A 22,385-nucleotide genomic window follows, 5' to 3' on the forward strand; every position below is an offset into this window, starting at 1 on the left:
CTGGAAACATAAAACGCCTCTGTTAGCTATCCTACATAAAAGTAAAATTTGGTAACTGTGCATGTTAATTATTAATTGCGCAGTTACCGTGTTAAGCAAATTAAACTTTAGAACAGCCATTTTTCATACGCCGCCGGCCAAGGCATCCACACCAGAGCAGCAATAGAAACTTGGTTAAGAATTTGCGCTAGCTAAGCTACGAACCATTTCTGTAGTGCGATTCACTAACTCTTATCGATTCGACAATTGTTTGTTTTGTCGACAGTATATGTCGATTGCACCGTCGATTGTGCTTTTCACCAACTTATGTTAACTAACACTGAACAGCTGTTTTCTTCTATTTATTCAAACTGATAGAGAGTGGCATCTTTGTCAAATTAAATGTAAAAATACAAATTAAATGTAAATAATAAATACTAGCCAAGCTGTTAGATTCAATTTTAAGTGTTTTCTACCAATTATATTTGCATAAAGTATGTACAATAATAAAACTGTTTATTTGAATTTATTGTTTTATTAATACATACTTTTTGTATATTGCTTTAGGATGACATCGACGGCTACTAAAAGAAGTCGTGCCACACCCGAGCAGCTAAATCGTATACTTGACTACCTAATGGAAGTCCCGGGTCTAGCAGGATTTAGGTTCCACAGCCTCCATGGTAAGTTCGAATGCGACAAAAAATGGAGCGAGCTAGCAACAAAGTTAAATAGTCTGGGTGGAGCAGTGAAGACAGTCAATCAATGGCACACGGTAAGAAAATATTGTGTTATTACTTAAAAGTAGAGAGATGTAAATCATTTCCCTAAAAAGGTATGGCGGGACTTAAAAAGCCGCACCAGCACCAAAGCACGAAATCGGCGAAGGCAAACAAGCTTTAACTGAAAACAGGCCTATCAGTGAGGAGCCCCTAACGGAATTCGAGAGGCGGGTGTCTGCTCTTATAGGGGAAGAATATATGAATGGGCACGATTCAACAGCTGAAAATATTCCACTAGAGGAGGCAAATTGCATAAAGTGTATGTTTTAAAATGTAACTTACTGGTGTGTAAATTGTTAGGTAATCCAAATGGGTATCGAAGGGAAAGATGAAAGCATGATTTCGGAAGCCCCATCGCCTTTACGGACGCCTTGCAGAAAATTTCACGCTGAGGTCAGTAATTCGCACATCTCAGACAGGAGAACACCACGGGCGAGCTTGAAAAGAAAGCGCATGGAAGAAGACGGTGGTGCTCGGAAGAAATTTTTGGAAATAGCAGAAAAACAGGCAGATGCACTAAAGGTAATTTCTTTTGAACTTTATGTAAAATAATTTTATTATATTTGTCCATTGGTGATTGTTTTTTAATAGATGCTAGCCCAGTCGAGTGTAGAAACCGTAGAAGTCGCGAAACAACAAGCAGATGCTTTAAAGGTAATTTATTTTCAACACATAAAAGTGGCATTTTATTAATTGTTCTTGCTATTTTTTAATAGATCTTAGCCGAAAGCAGCTCTGCAAGTGCCCAAGCGAATAAAATGATGGCGGAGGCAATAGCCGTATTGGGGAATGGTTTAAGCGCTACCGCGGAAACATTCAACAATCTAACGCCAATCATAAGCCAAATACTCAAAGGACATACTCGCACTTTTTAAATAAGTTTTTGATAATAAAATTTCACAGTTCTGATTAAAATTACAAATTCTTCTTTATCGTTTAATTTAACAACACCAATATTATTGTCGTTTAGATTGCGATAATCGACATTGTAACCAATCAGCTGATTTTGCCTTGTCGATTTTCGTAATGAAATGGGTTACTGAATAGCAAAATCGTAAAAATTGTGGTTAAGGAAAGATAACAAAGCGAATATCGATAAAATATGTTAGTGAATCGCACCACTAGTTCCATTTTGCAAAGACGCTACTACAGTGCACATCAAACAGTGGACAAGTAGGTAGCAGCACAACGTACCGGAAATTTTGCCCAATGCACGTTTTAAATGAGTTTCTGCAGAGAATGTTAATTAACATGCAAGAGAATTCTGCATTCTGTTGCATATAATTAACATTATCTGCTGCTACAAACCTTTCAAATCTCAATTTTACTAAAAATAGTTAACAGTAACATTTGCGCCTTCTCATCTCATCTGTAATTTTTATGTATGTATTTCAATTTATTTTTTTTCAGTAATATAGAATAGGTCTTCATTTATTCCTTTTGCATATTAAATATATTTTTAAATATCACGGTAATCGTTCTTTAGGAGTAAACTCCAGTCGCGTGTCGGAGCTGACACACACACTTCTTTTTTATATTTTTTGTAACGTCAAAACCTTTACGTCCATCATTTCATCAACCAAAGTTGCCAACAACATGTTCTCCGGATGTCCGAAAAAAACATTTCTTTGAATTACAGAGTCCACTATCTTTTTTAGGTTTTCTGGTAGATATCTCAATCGGATTATAGTTGAATGTAAATTCTTTCACCCACATATGGAACTTGGTTTAGTTTTTATTTCAAACCACATTGGTGCATAAACTTTTACAATTAAATGATTTAGCATCATAAGATTTTCTGAAGGATGACTTGTTGATACATACAATCTTTAAATTCTATTTGCTATAGTAAGCCATCTGGAATAACAATTATTCTGGGGTTTTTCTTTTTTAAGCTGTCGTTGCTATGTCCACTTATAATAGCACTACAAATATCAAATATGTATTTTTGATCCCTACTTAAATCTTTTTCACTGGATATATCTGCTAGTGTGAATATAATTGGTTTATAATTGACGAAAGAAAGCTTCTCACAATCCTTCAATTTTTTCTCTATTTCACCGTTAAAGCTTTCAGACGTAGAACCATCAATGTATTCAAACAAATGTCAAAGCGGTAGTTCATTCGCGTGTAATTGGCAGATGAACCATTGTAAGGGTTTTTGAAGACTTTCTTCTAAATATCGTACGACTCCTCCTTTAAAACCTGTGTTCAAAACAGTTCCATCACATCCAACCGCAACCACGTTATTGTTATCAAGGCGTTTTCTATCAAAAAATTATTTAATTTTCATACTCACCATTTTTGCTTTTTCGCTTTCTACTGTAATATGCCCAAAATACTCCGAGTTCGGTTTCTTCACTAAACTTATGTGCTCCTCTATAGTAATTTTTCTACAACCTTCAACCATTGTATAAGTTTTGTCCTTTCTCCCATCAAATTAAAGCGCAAATGGTCCCGAGATTAACGAAGGCGTATTACTTAAAATTTTTCTCTGTACAGTACGGGAATGCCTTATTTTATTTCTGTCAAACACTTTACTTAAATCATCTTTCGTTACTAATCCAACAACTTGAAGTGTAGCTGTCACAAGAGCTGCTGCAGCTCTATCTGATATACCGTATCTGTCAGCAGGAATCTCTTCCAAAGGTTCACACGACATCACTGGTATAGCTTCTGAAGGAACCATTTCGTTATCATTATTCTGATTACCAGAGAAAGTTGATTCATCCATTCTAATATTTTGACTTTCTTCTTTTTTCTTTCCATTTTTTTCTTCAACTTCATGGAATTCTTCACGTCTATGCCACCAATTCCCATTTTCCTTACTTTGCGCTGGTCAGTCAAAAATAATCTTTCAAGAATTGGTACTTTTTCTGGTATTGCACACCTACATGAATCAAAGTTCTCGCAAATTGATTTTTCTTATTCTCACTAATCCACAAATAACATAGAATTACATCTTCGTAACTAGGTAAAACATTAGGTTTCAACACCCGTCCATGTCCAAATACTGGTTATAATAATTCACTACGTAGAGCCATAATATTTATATGAGAATAAGTTAATTATTTTAAATTTTATATCTTATATAAGATTTCAGGTGGATAGTGGATACAGGATAGTGGATAGTCGATAGAATTATCACTAAAGGATAGATTTGTAATAACTAAGAATTTGACAGGCCATACGAGACTGCGTTTGAGAACACACTTATAGCAGACATGGGGCAATGCGTCAGTGATGTGAGAGCGCCCTAATGCTCGGTAGCTTTTCCACGGCTTTATCTCCCTTTTCGTTTGGCCTGTGAAATTATTTAGGTACAAATCTCCCCACTATCCACTATCCCACATAAATCTATCCTTCGTTTTTTCTGTGTTTTTGTATGATGTCTCTACTATGTCATAATAATTAAAAGTTAATAATAAAAGCTTTACAAACTTTCAATGATTCGATATCCAAAAAAGTGTGTTTGATTTGTATTTAAAAGAATGTAAAAAAGTTTAAATTTGACACCAAGCTAATTTTTGTGAAATTTTCGTAATCAATGGCTCGGTATATAAGTTTTAATATTTTTCAATATATTTCGCTAAATATTGAAAATAGACAAAAATTTCGTTTGTAGAGATTTTCACACATAAATAGCTTAACAAGGTTGGTATACAATTGTTTTTTGTAATATGAACACAATCGAAGTTCCTTGCTACTATGTCAGAATTCTACTCATTTGAAAGAATTTTGAAGGACGTGTGGCAGTATTCGCGCCCAAAATTTTGAGATGACTCCATATAAACATTTGATTGTCTTTATATGAGGCAACTTTCCCGCATAGGCCGAAATAAAAATTAAAAAGAAAAATGTTTTTAATCCTACCTAATGTACATTACATGAACTTACAAACTAATTGATATCAGGTCAGGAACAGGTAGAATTTTGCCTTGTAACTTTCCTCGGCTAAGTTTTACTAGAAAATTAAACTGGATTGACGCTTACCTAGTTCATGAAAGGAAAATGAAATTTGAAAAGGTCGAGCCAAGGAGCACCAGGAGATTTGGTGGCTCCTAAAACACTCAGGCTAAAGAGCCCATTGTATTTAAAGCTCTGAAAAGGGGGTAGATAGTCAAGGAGGGAAGGAGAAATGTATCAGAGAAAGAGATAGGAAAGAATAGAGACAGAGATAGAGATAGTTAGTCCTGTGAGACTTTTCCAGACTCTTTGGCAAATGTGTGAATATCCTCCAGTTTTAGAGAATGAATATTACTCATTCTCATGACATCGGAACCCAATACTCGTAGCCGTGCTCTAGCAAAGGCAGGACACTCACAGAGTGCTCAGTGCTATCCGCCTCCTCCAAGCATGACAGCCATACTGGGTCCTCGATGATTCCAATGGTGGTCATATGCTGGCCTCATGGGTTGTGTCCTGTAAAGATCCCGACCGTGAACCGAATGTCTTTCCTTCTAAGTTTTAGTAGAAAGTTTGACAGTTTTCTGTTCGGACTTGTCACAAAACACATTGCAGTTCTGCAGCGTTCTAGACCTTACCAATGCTCTTTATGTGGATTGCCTATATAATCGCTGATTCAATTCTTGATTCCTGCGGAACTGATTCCGATTATTGGCTCTGGCCCCTGTGGGGGAACCGCTGATCCACGGTTGGCCAATTCGTCGGCAATTTCGTTTCCTTGAACACCGGAGTGTCCGGGAACCCATATAAGTACAAGCCTGTTTTTTCCTGCGACAGAATTAAGCTTCTTCTTACATTCTTGAACAACCTTTAAGGGCCTTCAATGCAGCCTGACTGTCACTGAAGACTCCAATCTGTTTCCCGCTCCATCTTCTCTCGATTATCCATTCGGCTACTTTTAGCACGGCAAAAACTTCTGTTTGGAAAACAGTTGCCATTTCCCCCATAGCATAGTGATACTTACTACTATCGTTTATCTACCATCCGGCTCCAGATCCTATTTCATTCTTGGACCCATCGGTAAAGAAAATATCCGTCAAACCTCCCTGCATGCATTCTGGATTGCTGGAATCTGACATCAAATTTCCTTCGAAATGAAACTGCGGGTATCAGGTCATCTTTAGGTGCCAAAAACAGTGGATACTGCTCCGATAGCAACTTAAAGATTTCTCTGTGTCCCGAAGTTCCATCTGCGTGCCAGAAACCATATTTATGGAGTCTACATATTGCTTTTATTGATTCCTGTTGTATCTTACGATTCAGGGGGAGCAAATCAAGCATAGCATTTAGGGTATCAGCAGAGGTTGTACTCATGGCACCCGTGATGCATAAACATGCACTTCTTTGCAGCCTGTATAGTTCCCGGATTATGGACTTAACCATGCTCCGTCGCCACCAGACCACAGAAGCGTAAGTAATGATTGGTCTGATAAGTGCCGTGTATATCCATAGGACCACAGCAGGTTTCAGACCCCAGGTTTTGCCAAAGACTCTACGGCATTGCTGCAAAATCGTCAATGCACGATTCACCTTCAGTGAAACGTGTGTCTCCCAAGTCAGCTTTTTATCCACGATTACTCCTAGATATTTAACTTCGTTGGAAAGACCAAGTGTCACACCTTTCAGTGTTGGAAGACTGAGTCCATCCAATTTCCGTTTTCTCGTAAGCAAGACTATGGTTGTTTTGTTCGGATTAACGCAAAGATCTTGTCTCATGCACCAGTCATCGATTTTGTCAAGAATCCTCTGCACTTTCGTGCAAAGCCTCCTCAAGGATTTATCCGATGTTAGCGCACAGACGTCGTCCGCATATGCTTGGACATGAAAACCGAGTTCCTGCATCTCCACTAATAGAGAGTCTACGACGAAGCACCACAGCAGCGGAGAAAGAACACCCCCTTGGGGACATTCTTGCTTGGCCCTGACTGTGATTTGTTCGTCACTGCTCCCACCAGCGGTTAACAGCCTCTCAGAGAGCATGGAATGTATCCATTTTATAATGGATTGATTAACTCCGTGTCGTTCGGCGGAAGAACATATCGAGCCGAAAGTGGCATTATCAAAAGCTCAATGTCCACGAACACGCCCAGGATGTGAAGATCCTTTTCAGGGCCTCAATCAGCCTGTCTCCTCCTTTTTTAAGGATTGCTGGTTATATTCCGTCAGGTCCAGGGGACTTGAAGTTCTCAAAGGAAGACAAGGAAAACCTTATCGATTCCCTTGTCACTATCCGACTAGCAATATACCAGCTGTACCTAGAGGTTCCACCGTTGCTACCGTTCTTGTTCATGCCACTCTCTGCTTCAGAGAGAGTTCTACTACTAGTCCAGTCAAAAGAAGATTTAACTTAGTAATTTTAGGAGTATGCGAATTTTATTTTTATTATGTAAAGCCCATCACTGTGAACTTAAGTTTGAGTTTTCGGGTTCGGGGGTTGTGTCCCGCGGCCGCCATCTTGGAAATAAGGGCGCAACTGGTTTTTGCGATTATCTCGTGAATTTCGAAAGTTACGTAAATTTTGTAAATACTTTTTTGTAGATAATAATGTTATCTACAACTTTCATTCAAAACTTTTTATTGTAAAATTAATAATAAAAAAGTTATAAACAAAATTACACGAAAAATTAAGGGATGAATGGTTTTAAAGCGTAATAACTTTTTTTTTATTGATTTTATGGAAAATATACATCAGAGCTTTTTTATAGAGCATTCTTTTGTGAACATTTTTGTCTATAAGTTTTTTCCGCTATCTTTATTTAGTCGTATGATTTTGAGCTGCTAAGCGGAGCAACCAATACATTAGCGAAGCGCGTACATGATTACACAGGCCGACAAAATTTAACCAACATTCGGACCCAGAAACCAGACTATATATTTCCGAAGGTTTATGATGCGCTGAATCCAAATCTGGCCTCAGAATTGCTCTATCAGCTCTGGTTTTCGAGATATCCTAACCTAAAAGTGCAAAAAACACCATTTTTGCCCATATTTGAGGTTATGTAGCCTTGCAGATGTTTTCTTTCACCAAAATTAAAGGATGACATCTTTAAATACAAGCCTTCTTTTTTCAAATGGCGTTCTATTTGCTCAAATATCATTTTTTTTCGCAGAGATATCGCATTTTGAAATTTTCATGTTTCGAAATTTTCCTACACCTGAAAATCGATTAAGATAACATAGACATGATATAGTCGATTACTAATTTTCTTGGGTTTGAGGGCCTGAAATATATGGAGTTTGTGGGTAAGCCTGCTTGCGGTTAAGTGGGTTAGCCTGCTCGCGGTATGATAGGGGTGGTTTCTAGGGGTTAGGGCTGTGTGTGACTCGGTACCCAAAGGTTAGATAGTGTAGAGGTGTGGTGAGTCAGCACACTTATGGTGTGAGACAAAATTTTAAGAAAAATAAGACTCAATTCAAGAAAATTAGTAATCGAATATATCATGTCTATGTTATCTTAATCGATTTTCAGGTGTAGGAAAATTTCGAAACATGAAAATTTCAAAATGCGATATCTCTGCGAAAAAAAATGATATTTGAGCAAACAAAACGCCATTTGAAAAAAGAAGGATTGTATTTAAAGATGCCATCCTTTAATTTTGGTGAAAGAAAACATCTGCAAGGCTACATAACCTCAAATATGGGCAAAAATGGTGTTTTTTGCACTTTTAGGTTAGGATATCTCGAAAACCAGAGCTGATAGAGCAATTCTGAGGCCAGATTTGGATTCAGCGCATCATAAACCTTCGGAAATATATAGTCTGGTTTCTGGGTCCGAATGTTGGTTAAATTTTGTCGGCCTGTGTAATCATGTACGCGCTTCGCTAATGTATTGGTTGCTCCGCTTATCAGCTCAAAATCATACGACTAAATAAAGATAGCGGAAAAAACTTATAGACAAAAATGTTCACAAAAGAATGCTCTATAAAAAAGCTCTGATGTATATTTTCCATAAAATCAATAAAAAAAAGTTATTACGCTTTAAAGCAATTCATCCCTTAATTTTTCGCGTAATTTTGTTTATAACTTTTTTATTATTAATTTTACAATAAAAAGTTTTGAATGAAAGTTGTAGATAACATTATTATCTACAAAAAAGTATTTACAAAATTTTCGTAACTTTCGAAATTCACGAGATAATCGCAAAAACCAGTTGCACCCTTATTTCCAAGATGGCGGCCGCGGGACACAACCCATGACCCCGAAAACTCAAATTTAAGTTCACAGTGATGGGTTTTACATAATAAAACCATAAACTCGCATACTCCTAAAATTACTTAGTTGGCTATTTTTTTTGTCTCTTTTGACTGGACTATACCCGGAAAATAGGTTTCGAGTAGAACATTAAACGTTTCCGATTTTGAAATGGTGTATGAACCATCAGGTTTTCGAATGGAATCCAGCCTTACTGAGCGGTCTAAATGAAGAACCTTACAAAGTCTCGCTGTTTCCCTCATTTCTTCGACGTTACTGCAGAAATTTCTATAGGATTCAAGTTTGGCTTTCCGTACTTTTTTCTTATAATCTCTCTGTGTAAGTCGATGATTAGCCCAGTCCTCTTCTGTTTTGGTATTTAAGGCCTGATTAAGAAGTTTCCTAGAGTTCAGGGTTCCACCAAGGAACCGCTTTCCCCTGTCTGCTTTGCCTGAGTGGGCACAGCTCCTCAAAGCAATTGATTAAAGTACCTTCTAATTTCTTAGTAGCATCTTCAATCATTTCTGCTGATTTGAGTTTTTTCAGGTTTAGCAATTGCTCTGTTACAAGCTCACCATACCTGCCCCAGTCCACATTTCGAGAATTCCTACCGGAAGGTATTGATGTTGTGTCAATTCCCAGTCGGAATTCGATAAGACGATGTTCAGAAAGAGAGTCCTCTTCCAAAACTCGCCATCGGTTGATTTGTTTTCCAGCTGACCTGTTGGTTAGTGTTAAATCAATCACCTCTTGTCTCCTTCTGGTCACAAAAGTTGGTTTGTTACCAGTATTTTGAGTGACCAAATCGGATGACAGGATAAAATCCAGTAACTTGAGACCTCTGGGGTTGCATTTGCTGCTTTCCCACACAATGTTCTGTGAATTTGCATCACAGCCCACTATTAGCCCCAGATTATTGGATTCTGCATACTTGACCACTTCTCTTAGCTCCCTCGATGGAGGTGGCTGTAAAGAGTCGTAGGGTAGGTAGGCCGAAACTATGATAGTTTCGACACTGTTCCCACTTTTCAAGTACTTTATTTTTACAGCAACGATATCTCCGGAGCATAGCTCTTTTAACATCGTGTGTTCGATCAACCTCGGCATGATAATACATGCTCGCGGTCTCACATTCCCTTCACAATGAAGTATTTGTCCCCACAACATAGCACCTAGACGACAGATACGCTTGTGACATACCCATGGTTCTTGTATTAGTATTATGTGTGGGTTTGTTTGCAGTTTTGCATGCCTACGGCACAAGAGATCCGTAAACGCTTTGCTATGTTGCAGATTTATCTGTGTAAATATTACTTCAGTCATAAGACTGAGTATATTTACGCTTGTCCTCCACCTTATCCAGGACACGGAAGTGGATTCGCCCCAGATGTAGGTGAGGACGGCACCCGTACTTCGACTTAAGAACCTTGAGGGACCCAAGATCGATACCCAGTACCAGGTGGGAACCCGCCTCCGAAGTGGTAGCGGATTTCTGCCTGGTGCACGAGTATACTCTCCAGAGAGTCGTGTCAAGATCCTTGTTCTGAACACGGATGAGTATGAGGAGTTCTGCTGAACTACAGGAAGGAAACGGAATCCAGACACTCGCTCGTACCAGCCTTTCTTTGCTACAGATTTATCTGTGTAAATATTACTTCAGTCATAAGACTGAGTATATTTACGCTTGTCCTCCACCTTATCCAGGACACGGAAGTGGATTCGCCCCAGATGTAGGTGAGGACGGCACCCGTACTTCGACTTAAGAACCTTGAGGGACCCAAGATCGATACCCAGTACCAGGTGGGAACCCGCCTCCGAAGTGGTAGCGGATTTCTGCCTGGTGCACGAGTATACTCTCCAGAGAGTCGTGTCAAGATCCTTGTTTTGAACACGGATGCGTGTGAGGAGTTCTGCTGAACTACAGGAAGGACCCGGAATCCCGACACTCGCTCGTACCAGCCTTTCTTTGCTACTCTCAACAAGAATGAACTTGCTGTTTCCGCAGGCTGGAATTTTAGCTATCTCTTTTTCCAGCCATTCTCGGGAAAAAGCATTGGAACAGTGCACCTTTACAATGCCGTCCACCACGCTTTTCCCCTCGAAAGTCGGCGCGTCTTTCGACTCACCGATAGCTTTGCAAAGATAGCTGTCAAGATAGTCTTGTTGCCCTTTGGACAGTAGACCTTCTTGTTTGTCAGCATGTATCTCCACCGTCATTGCCTTTGCTGCTATTCTCGCGAATGATTCGCCAGACGTTGACGGAAGAGTGTCATTCGACATTTGAGGTCCCTTAGCCTTTGCTTTGTCAGGTAAAGGTTTGTCTGCCTTGGATTGGGTCGAGGATGCAGGCATTTCCGAATTCCGTCTCTCGAATTTCCTCTTCTTTGCCTTTCTCCTCCTCCCGGTCGTTGGCACAGACCCCGTTTCGTTTACGGAAGAGTGCAGTGCTACAGAGCAATCCACTGTTCTGCCACGCTTTTCCGTTTCCATTACCGGTGTCGAAGTTGACGGAGCTTGAGTTCTTGCCTTAGCTAATACTTCGACTTGCCTCGCCTTCTGTCTTCTTCGTTTGATCTGCCTTGCGGTTAGACCAACACCTGCGTTCGACTCTCCAATAACTTCAGTCTTTTTACCGGTACTTACCTGATTCGCACCAGGTTTAACCGTTGTCATAGACTTACTCGGTACCAGAGATCCGTCTGAGTCTACTGAGAGATTGTCCGCCATGTCCACAGCAACTTGTTCAGTTGCTTCAGATCGTTTCGGCGACGGTGTATAGCTCACACTCACTCTGCTCTCCATTAGCATAGCCAATGTGCCATGTTTCACCACTAGTAGTGCGCTTCCTCCGGATCCCTGGGTGTCAGTTCCAGTCATAGGGGAATCTGGGGTTCGGGCCTGCACATCCGATGCCCGAGCCGTCGATTGCTCGACGGGATGATTTCCCGAAAGTGGGTTACCTCGTGCAGAGAGATCCAGGTTTAGCCTCCACATTGTAGGAAAAAGCATTTTATACCTCCTGCCAGGTTGTCGGTACGGTACTCTCCACTAAGTACTTGGGTGGACACCAATTCCGCCGTCCGCGGATGAGTGGATACCCAATTCCTATATGGAGCTGCCCTCTTAGTTCGTGGTAAGTTAATCTCCATAGCATGGGGTTAACTCACCACTTAAGCCTCATCCCCGCGGCAAGGAGACCGACATAACAAGGTCTAGATCATACTTTACAACTAAAAATGGTCAGTCTGGCTGCATAGTAAAACATACTTCAGTGAGTGGTCCGTTAGAAATATTTGTCATAGTACATCAACACCTGATATCGATGGTACAAAACCGAACGGTACAGAAATTCTGTACACAAAGTTGTAGAAAAATTAAAATAAATTGGCCTCAACTTAGCGTGTATTTTAGTTCAAATTCTTGGTTAATTAAATACAAAAATATGGCTTCAGGCTCCAAATTTTCGGCAGAAGAAATCGAAGAAATGCTAGAAGAAAGTGATAGTGATTGGGATTTCAGCGATAGTGATGAATATTTACTACATGAAAGTGACGAAGATAGCTCAAACACCTCTGGAAGATAGTCAAAAAACATAAGTTGGAACGAAAATGAAGAGGAAATTTCGCAGGAAGACGAAAATTCAGATGGAGTAGAAGTTACAGCAGAACCCGAACCTAGGGCAGAACCTGAATTAATGTGGTTGGAAGATGTTCTGGCTATTGGACGAGAAAAATTTACCGGAAGATCAGGTGTTCAGGACATTGAGTACATTACTGATGAAAAAGGAGATATTAGTGTCCTACAAATTTATGAATATTTTGTTTCTAATGAGGTTATCGAACTCATGGTGAACAAAACTAACAATTATGCATTGGTATTACTAATGGGAATTGATAAGAAACCATCCATCGAACATTATTGGAAAATGAACGCGTTGAACAATAATCCACTATTTCAGGAAGTATCTATGTCATATAATAGGTTTTCATCAATTTTACGTTGTTGCCACTTTGAGGATAATCAGCCTCATAATCAAAATATTTTATATAAAATTCAACCATTTATTGACATCATTATGGCAAAATTTCGATCTCTGTAAATGCCAGGTGATACGATCGTCGTTGACGAATCTCTGGTAAGTCATAAAGGGCGATTGTGTATAAAAACGTATATTCCATCTAAGGCCAGCAAATATGGGATCAAAATTTATAAAATGTGTTCGGTAAATAGTTACATTTGGTCTTACATTGTGTATGCTGGTGCAAATTCCGCCCTTGAAGGCGTGACAAGCCAGGCTCAGTCGTTGTTAAATTATGTCTACCCCTTCTAAATGAAGGAAGACTAATAATTGCTGACAACTTTTACACCAGTCGTGGTTTGGTTATATATCTTAAAGATCGTCATACTGATTAAGTGGCACGCTCCGCAAGAAGTTTTGTTGAAATAACTGAGAAAGGGGGAAGTCGTAGCTAGACAGTTAAATAGTTATGTCACAGTTCTCAAATGGAACGATAAGTTTGATGTGCTAATGATATCTAGCTGCCACGATAACGAAATGGTATCTACGATTAACTGGTGTGGTGCCGAAACATTAAAACCTAAAATGACAGTTGACTACAATGAAGCTTAGAAAGGCATAGATGTAGCAGATCAGCTTAGTTCTTATTATTCCCCGTTAAGGAAAAGTATGACGTGGTATAAAAAAATCGCATATGACCTCATATTTCAGACTGCTATTGTTAACACACGCGTAATATACAATGAAATTACCCAAAAAACACTCACTACACTACAAATTCAAGAAATAATTATTCGGTCCTGGCTCGGCGAACCAGGTAACAAAGAATATCGTGCAAGGCCTCCAACACAAGCAAGTTCTTCCACCAGTAGCCATCGACTAACAGAAATTCCCCGAAATGATGAAAAACTTGTTCGAAAGTGATGCTCTGCATGCTATAGGGGATATAAGAGCTGCTGGAGGCAGTCGCCTTCGAGTCAAACAAGTAAATACTGAGTGCCAGATTTGTAATAAAGCTTTTTATCTTACTTGTTTCAATGAAAAACATTAAAACAATACTTTAATAAACTCATTAATATGTAAGATAAAGTCTTTGATTTTTGCATTTTATAGCTAAGGTTACAAGCGCATATTTAGGTAAGTCTTTGCAAATCACCAAATATATTTTTATATATGCATTGTATAGAGTACTCGCTGCCACGTCCCATTCGATAAGCGCGAATATCCTACTGCGTTCAAAAAATTTTCATGTTACAAAACAAGTAAAAAATTGCTCATATATGATACATGAGCGTATAAGACACGGTACAAAATTGTTGATATGAATCATATATGATTCACGCAACATAAATTGCAATGTTTACCCAAAATTTTTTTGTGCACTCCATTTTTTCGTTGTTTAAACAAATTATTATAAAAAAGCAATGTTTGACCATATATTTTCACTTTAAACAGTATTTTTTTTTATTTATATGTTAAATCTAACCTGAGTAGACATGTAGGAACATTTTTGAAAGATATCTGTGTATATCTCGAACAGGTAGAAAAACATGGAGGGAGAGCGGAGCGACAGCTGCTATGTACAGTGGGATTTCTTGGCCAGTTTAATTATAAATGAATTGCACTCTATTGTGTTCATTTAAAAAAATAAGGTAATTAATTACGACTAATGAAAAGAAAAAAAAAGAGGTGTGTGTGTCAGCTCCGACACGCGACTGGAGTTTACTCCTTAAGAACGGTTACCGTGATATTTAAAAATATATTTAATATGCAAAAGGAGTAAATGAAGCCCTTTTCTATATTACTGGAAAAAATTAAATTTAAATATATAAATAAAAACCACAGTGGTGTTCCCTCTTAATGAGATGAGAAGGCGCAAATGTTACTGTTAACTATTTTTGGTAAAATTGAGATTTGAAAGGTTTGTAGCAGCAGATAATGTTAATTATATGCAACAGAATGCAGAATTCTCTTGCATGTTAATTAACATTCTCTGCAGAAACTCATTTAAAACGTGCATTGGGCAAAATTTCCGGTACGTTGTGCTGCTACCTACTTGTCCACTGTTTGATGTGCACTGTAGTAGCGTCTTTGCAAAATGGAACTAGTGGTGCGATTCACTAACATATTTTATCGATATTCGCTTTGTTATCTTTCCTTAACCACAATTTTTACGATTTTGCTATTCAGTAACCCATTTCATTACGAAAATCGACAAGGCAAAATCAGCTGATTGGTTACAATGTCGATTATCGCAATCTAAACGACAATAATATTGGTGTTGTTAAATTAAACGATAAAGAAGAATTTGTAATTTTAATCAGAACTGTGAAATTTTATTATCAAAAACTTATTTAAAAAGTGCGAGTATGTCCTTTGAGTATTTGGCTTATGATTGGCGTTAGATTGTTGAATGTTTCCGCGGTAGCGCTTAAACCATTCCCCAATACGGCTATTGCCTCCGCCATCATTTTATTCGCTTGGGCACTTGCAGAGCTGCTTTCGGCTAAGATCTATTAAAAAATAGCAAGAACAATTAATAAAATGCCACTTTTATGTGTTGAAAATAAATTACCTTTAAAGCATCTGCTTGTTGTTTCGCGACTTCTACGGTTTCTACACTCGACTGGGCTAGCATCTATTAAAAAACAATCACCAATGGACAAATATAATAAAATTATTTTACATAAAGTTTAAAAGAAATTACCTTTAGTGCATCTGCCTGTTTTTCTGCTATTTCCAAAAATTTCTTCCGAGCACCACCGTCTTCTTCCATGCGCTTTCTTTTCAAGCTCGCCCGTGGTGTTCTCCTGTCTGAGATGTGCGAATTACTGACCTCAGCGTGAAATTTTCTGCAAGGCGTCCGTAAAGGCGATGGGGCTTCCGAAATCATGCTTTCATCTTTCCCTTCGATACCCATTTGGATTACCTAACAATTTACACACCAGTAAGTTACATTTTAAAACATACACTTTATGCAATTTGCCTCCTCTAGTGGAATATTTTCAGCTGTTGAATCGTGCCCATTCATATATTCTTCCCCTATAAGAGCAGACACCCGCCTCTCGAATTCCGTTAGGGGCTCCTCACTGATAGGCCTGTTTTCAGTTAAAGCTTGTTTGCCTTCGCCGATTTCGTGCTTTGGTGCTGGTGCGGCTTTTTAAGTCCCGCCATACCTTTTTAGGGAAATGATTTACATCTCTCTACTTTTAAGTAATAACACAATATTTTCTTACCGTGTGCCATTGATTGACTGTCTTCACTGCTCCACCCAGACTATTTAACTTTGTTGCTAGCTCGCTCCATTTTTTGTCGCATTCGAACTTACCATGGAGGCTGTGGAACCTAAATCCTGCTAGACCCGGGACTTCCATTAGGTAGTCAAGCATACGATTTAGCTGCTCGGGTGTGGCACGACTTCTTTTAGTAGCCGTCGATGTCATCCTAAAGCAATATACAAAAAGTATGTATTAATAAAACAATAAATTCAAATAAACAGTTTTATTATTGTACATACTTTATGCAAATATAATTGGTAGAAAACACTTAAAATTGAATCTAACAGCTTGGCTAGTATGTTTCTTTGTTCTTTTTCTTTGTGTTAGTCGCTCATTTTTACATTTAATTTGACAAAGATGCCACTCTCTATCAGTTTGAATAAATAGAAGAAAACAGCTGTTCAGTGTTAGTTAACATAAGTTGGTGAAAAGCACAATCGACGGTGCAATCGACATATACTGTCGACAAAACAAACAATTGTCGAATCGATAAGAGTTAGTGAATCGCACTACAGAAATGGTTCGTAGCTTAGCTAGCGCAAATTCTTAACCAAGTTTCTATTGCTGCTCTGGTGTGGATGCCTTGGCCGGCGGCGTATGAAAAATGGCTGCTCTAAAGTTTAATTTGCTTTACACGGTAACTGCGCAATTAATAATTAACATGCACAGTTACCAAAATTTACTTTTATGTAGGATAGCTAACAGAGACGTTTTATGTTTCCAGCTATGCAATTTTGCTATTAGCCAAATTAGTGAATATACTTTGTAAGCCACACATTTATGATGATGAGCCACAGTTTGATGTCAAATGTAGCAGCGAAACACTCTGAGTAGTTTCTCCATTGTAACAAAACATTCGCAGGCACAATTACACATGCACAGTTTGAGGTGAAATGTAGTAGCAAAAACACTGAGAAGCTGCTGTATGGTTTGTTGTTGCACTATTGCGCTGCGCAGATAATATTCAAATATTCAAAGTGGTGGTTTGTGTCTTCGTTGGAAAAATTTGAAATAAACACTTACCAACTAAATAAACCATCAAAAACACAAACCAAAAGAGAAAAGGGCAACGCGTCACTTCCGTCAGCGTACACTTCCGGTGATTCACGATTTTACTACCCATATTTTTCATACCATGGGCCTTATATATCGTTTCTTAAGGAGCAAACTCCAAAAATTAGTACAAAATCTGTTTATTTAAATATATTATTGTATATTGTTGTCTACATCATCATACATACTTCATCTATCTGTATAATAGGTGAAGTATTGGAACAACTATTTCCGCTGCACTGTAAAAATGATACACTGTAGTATAACACATCTCCACATCCCTTTTTGCAATTACAAAATAACATTTGCAATAAATTATCCGGAGCACGAAATTGATTCATTTTTATTGGGATGTACATGTTATTGGAATACTTCCATCCGCAATTTTCAATAACTACCTCATTTCCTAGCCATATCTGAATTTGTAAGTACACTTTTTTAAGGTGCTCAAACGCTGCATCATTTGTTGAAGGTAGTGATGACAAAGGAACACTCGTTTTTGTGGCTGTTGCTTTTATAAACTAATTGAACCTCAAAGTATTTCAATCATGAAGTTTAGACGGAGCGCCATATAAACTCAAAATACGTGCTATACCTGCTTGCAATATATTATTGGGATCTTTATTGATATTTTTAAATACTTTTACTGAGTCGTGTAAATCAATCCGTTTCTTAAAAGTTTTGGCAATCTTAATTTTTCCGTTATTGAAAACCGAAGAAGTAGTGTCACAACGCCTAAAGGCATGTAAAAAAAGAATATGTTCTTTACAATTTGGTAATGATTTTTCTAAACATTTCGATGAGGATATCTCCTGTTGAACTTTGCCTCGGAATTGTTTTAGAAAATATATTTCACAATCTTTATCTACCAATGCCGTTAATATCACTAAGACATCGTAATCGTCTGATAGTTTCAGATAGAACATCTGTTGATTCCAAATTCATTGCCGTCTCAATAATTAATTTATCGGCATCGCTTTCCGCTTGGCATGTGAAAATATTGTTGTCAGCTAATTTAATTCTCAACATTTCTACCAAGCGAAGTTTATTTTTACTATTTGTCAAAAATTTATCTTGAGCAATTTTTTAAGGCATATGTTCATCAAATTCAATATCTGCACAATTATTTCTTAATGAGCGACGATTCCGTTCGGCTGATGTAATACTATCTTTTTTATACCCATCAAATACCACGTATGTGTTACTATTATAATTATTTTTTAAATATCTTACATAATGGTCATACATCATTGCAAACGTTTCATTTAACTGCCATTTACAACGATGTAGTAACATGCCTCCGTCAATAACATAATAGAGATTTTCTATATTTTTAAATTAATGGAAATTTCCGGAAATAATTCGTAAAATGTTGATTTTTTTTGTTTTTCGCAGCTCACCATCTTCAAATACAGCTAGTGGATATGGCGCCAATACCTAATTCATATAATTTTTAAGTTCTTCGACGGTTTTTTTAAAAACACAAATACGTTGAAACAGCCGTAATGGGTCAACAGGAATAATCTCGTCATGAATTTTAATTTTGCTATTTTTCGCCAATAGAGAATTTATTTTATTTTTCCTTGACAATTTTAATTCATTAGCTCAATACTATACAAATGTAAACTCCAATCTCCCATACGGTCCGCAGCAATGAAGTCCTTCAATATTGTAACCATTCGAAAATAAAAAATCCATAGCTTTGAAGTTTTATTTTTATTTTCAAGCTCAAGTAGCTTATTTTCAAAAATTTTTGTAAACGTGGTTTTCAGTTATTTCAGCGTAGTTGAACATTTCTAAAATCATAGAGTTATCTTCATCATTCAGTATATTTGCAAAACCTGTATTGTGGTCCATAAGATGTTCAAAAATCAATTGTGTTACCGCTTCCTGTAATAACGTATGAGCACGTACAGCTCTAGCATACGCATGTCCAGATGCTATGTGATCAATTGTATTTTCAGCATATATGGTAGAAAGAGCTTCTTTTATCCCACTTCCAGCCATAATATAACCAATGGAACCCATGTAAGACATAAGATATATAATGATATTGTATTTTGCTGCAAGTGTCTGTAAGTCGCCTTGAGGCGGTTGTTTCAACGCGCCAGGCGGACCTATTCGGAGAATTTGTCCCAGCTCAAGTATCAATTTAGTGTAGGGATGAGTGAATATAAGAAGATGCTAGTGAGAGTTAAGGATGCTAGGAAGAGTGGAGGAGATTTATGGGGAAAAGTAGGGATGACCTTTGGGGACAGGTTTATAGGATCTGTCGGAGTCTTCGCGTATGTGACACCGTGTTATCGACGTGGAGAGAGTGCGCCAAAGTTCTGTTAGGCGAGTTCTTTCCCAGGACTGAGGTTGAGGTTCCTCCACTAGACGTTGGGAAGTTGGATTATGCGTTTGGCCTGGTCAGGACTAAAAGGTCTCCAGGTTTCGATGATTTGAACGGAGAGATGTGCAAATGCTTATGGAAGTTCATTCCGGAATATCTGGAGGCCATTTCTGATATAAAGTAAAGCCATGTCAAGTGATCCTCGAAAATTTCACTAAGTCACGGATTTAAGGGCAAGATGTCTCGTTGTATAGTCAAAGTCATGTTAACGCTGTTCTATAAATATTTCGCGCAAATTCCAATTTTAGCAATTGTTATTAACAATCAAAATTTTAAGCAACATTAAATTGAAAAATTAATTACTCCAAAACTACAATAGATAATGACGTGAAATTTTGCATACCATTCAAGTATTGTCTGTACTATTTTTCAAGAGTTAATAACTCTTTTTATTTTGACAAAAATATAAATAAATAATAACTTTTTGTAATCAGTTGCATTTTTTCATGTTTTCCTCACGCTGTTAAACAATCGGACTTACGCATAATTGTGCGGAAAACGCTTACCTTTAATAATCTGAAAATAGAATTTTGTACTTTTACTCCATTTCCGAGACATTGACTGTTTTGTAACTTGATGCGCTCGACGGTAGCATTGCTGTCATCGGCTGATCGGTCGCGCGGCGGCTTGAGGGTCCGCACAAACTGAATCAGTGTACAACTAATTTCATTAAAATAATTATATTGTATTAAAAGTCCGAAAGATTCCAAGTATAGTACATTTTTACCATAATATGACAGTTTTATTTACGTTTCTTTCTTTTATTTGCTGATAGTATTTTCAAACAAAGAATCGTCTTATGAAAAAATTCGACTTTGAATTTTTTTTCCAATCGTAGGTTGAAACTGGTGATATTGCCGCGTATTTTTTATCGCTACACCTCCTTTGATGCGGCTTTGATATTTTTTTTCATGAGCATCATGCTCAAGTTAAGACCAAAAATCAAAATCGATTGTTTTGAAAGCATTTTCGCCCATTCATAGAGAGCTTCAAGGTTACTTATATGATCCCCGCTTACACGTTGCATACTTACTTTATGTGCTAATCTCTTCAGAGCTCCTCCAACTCTATCGCACGCTCCTTTTCCATGAGACGTTGCGAAAAAATTCCATTCAGCGTCGATCGCAAAATCATTCTTATGATGATATAAATTTAAAACATTAAATTTGTTTTTGTACTGTGAACCTGCCCCATCGGAGAAGTAAAATTTTTTTCACATTTCTACATCCAAATTTCTTCTTCAAATACTTCGCATGTCGTGCATTGAATAAATGGACAGAATTCGCGTCATAAGTCAATTTTCCAGATATTATCACGAAACTAAGATGATAAGCTACTCCATCTTTGCGATAATATATAACATAAGGATGGAGAGTAGCTTGAGTATTAGACCAATGATGGGATTGGATTGCAACTTGAATCTGGAAAGTGTAATTTTCTTAACTGACAACATATTCTTCATCGGATGCAGTATTTTTTTCTCAGCAAAATACGCCACTTGAATTTTCGATAAGAAATCATGTTTACGGACTGCAGATAAATCGCCACCAAGTGTTTCTACAAACTTTGCTCTGTTTCTTGCACTATTTCGCATCTGTAATGGAAATATTCTTAATCATGCATGATGTACTATAATGAAAATGCAGATTTTTTTATTAGCCACTTCCCACAAAGTGCTTTTGAACGCCTCATAAAGGTTTACAAAACGCCCTTCATGGTCGCGTGGAATTTTTTGAATTACGCAGTTACCGGTCAGTGTTCACCCATTGACTGTATGTGATTTCTTCAACTTCATTTTCGGTCAAAGTTTGTTTAATGTGTTCCATGACTGCTGATACTCCGGGACATGCTTTGCAATCCCGCAAAAAACAATGGGGCGTCGAATTTTCGCAGACACACTGTTTTATCAAATCGCCCATATTCTCCTGAAAATTTATTTTACATTTTCTTAATTCATGCCTGATTCCATACATTTTCAAAGCCACATTCTGATGCGTTTTACACACGCAAACTTTGTGCGTCAAAAGAATCTATAGAGCTATCCGACGTCTCACTTTCTGCACTTTGAGTAGGACTGAAAAAAGAAACGTGCACGCTGCTTCAGTTTGCGCGGTCCCTCAAGCCGCCGCGTGACCGATCAGCCGATGGCAGCAATGCTACCGTCAAGCGCATCAAGTTACAAAACAGTCAATATCTCGGAAATGGAGTAAAAGTACAAAATTCTATTTTCAGATTATTAAAGGTAAGCGTTTTCCGCACAATTATGCGTAAGTCCGATTGTTTAACAGCGTGAAGAAAACATGAAAAAATGCCACTGATTACAAAAAGTTATTATTTATTTATCTTTTTGTCAAAATAAAAAGAGTTATTAACTCTTGAAAAATAGTACAGACAATACTTGAATGGTATGCAAAATTTCACGTCATTATCTATTGTAGTTTTGGAGTAATTAATTTTTCAATTTAATGTTGCTTAAAATTTTGATTGTTAATAACAATTGCTAAAATTGGAATTTGCGCGAAATATTTATAGAACAGCGTTAACATGACTTTGACTACACAACGAGACATCTTGCCCTAAAATCCGTGACTTAGTGAAATTTTCGAGGATCACTTGACATGGCTTTACTCTATATGAAGTCGCGCGATAAGATCAGGAGCAATCCCCGATCTTATCGTGGTTTCAGCCTCCTTCCAGTACTTGGAAAACTGTTGGAAAGGGTC

At 37.7% G+C, this 22,385-nt stretch overlaps 2 protein-coding genes across 2 annotated transcripts; one reads left to right on the plus strand and one right to left on the minus strand.

Annotated features, from left to right (window-relative positions):
- The first annotated feature begins 1,070 nt into the window (after nucleotides 1–1,070).
- Nucleotides 1,071–12,501, plus strand: LOC128869356 (uncharacterized). Its single transcript, XM_054111895.1, has 4 exons — nucleotides 1,071–1,283; nucleotides 1,353–1,415; nucleotides 1,478–1,625; nucleotides 12,371–12,501. The coding sequence occupies exons 1-4, from the start codon at nucleotides 1,071–1,073 to the stop codon at nucleotides 12,499–12,501; spliced, it is 555 nt and encodes a 184-aa protein (XP_053967870.1).
- Nucleotides 12,502–15,118: 2,617 nt separating this feature from the next.
- LOC128869357 (uncharacterized) lies at nucleotides 15,119–15,856 on the minus strand. Its single transcript, XM_054111896.1, has 4 exons — nucleotides 15,644–15,856; nucleotides 15,512–15,574; nucleotides 15,302–15,449; nucleotides 15,119–15,195 (listed from the first exon to the last, which is right to left on the minus strand). The coding sequence occupies exons 1-4, from the start codon at nucleotides 15,854–15,856 to the stop codon at nucleotides 15,119–15,121; spliced, it is 501 nt and encodes a 166-aa protein (XP_053967871.1).
- Between the last annotated feature and the right edge of the window lie 6,529 nt (nucleotides 15,857–22,385).

The sequence above is a fragment of the Anastrepha ludens genome, chromosome X, assembly GCF_028408465.1.
Source record: "Anastrepha ludens isolate Willacy chromosome X, idAnaLude1.1, whole genome shotgun sequence".
Classification (NCBI taxonomy): Eukaryota; Metazoa; Arthropoda; class Insecta; order Diptera; family Tephritidae; genus Anastrepha; species Anastrepha ludens.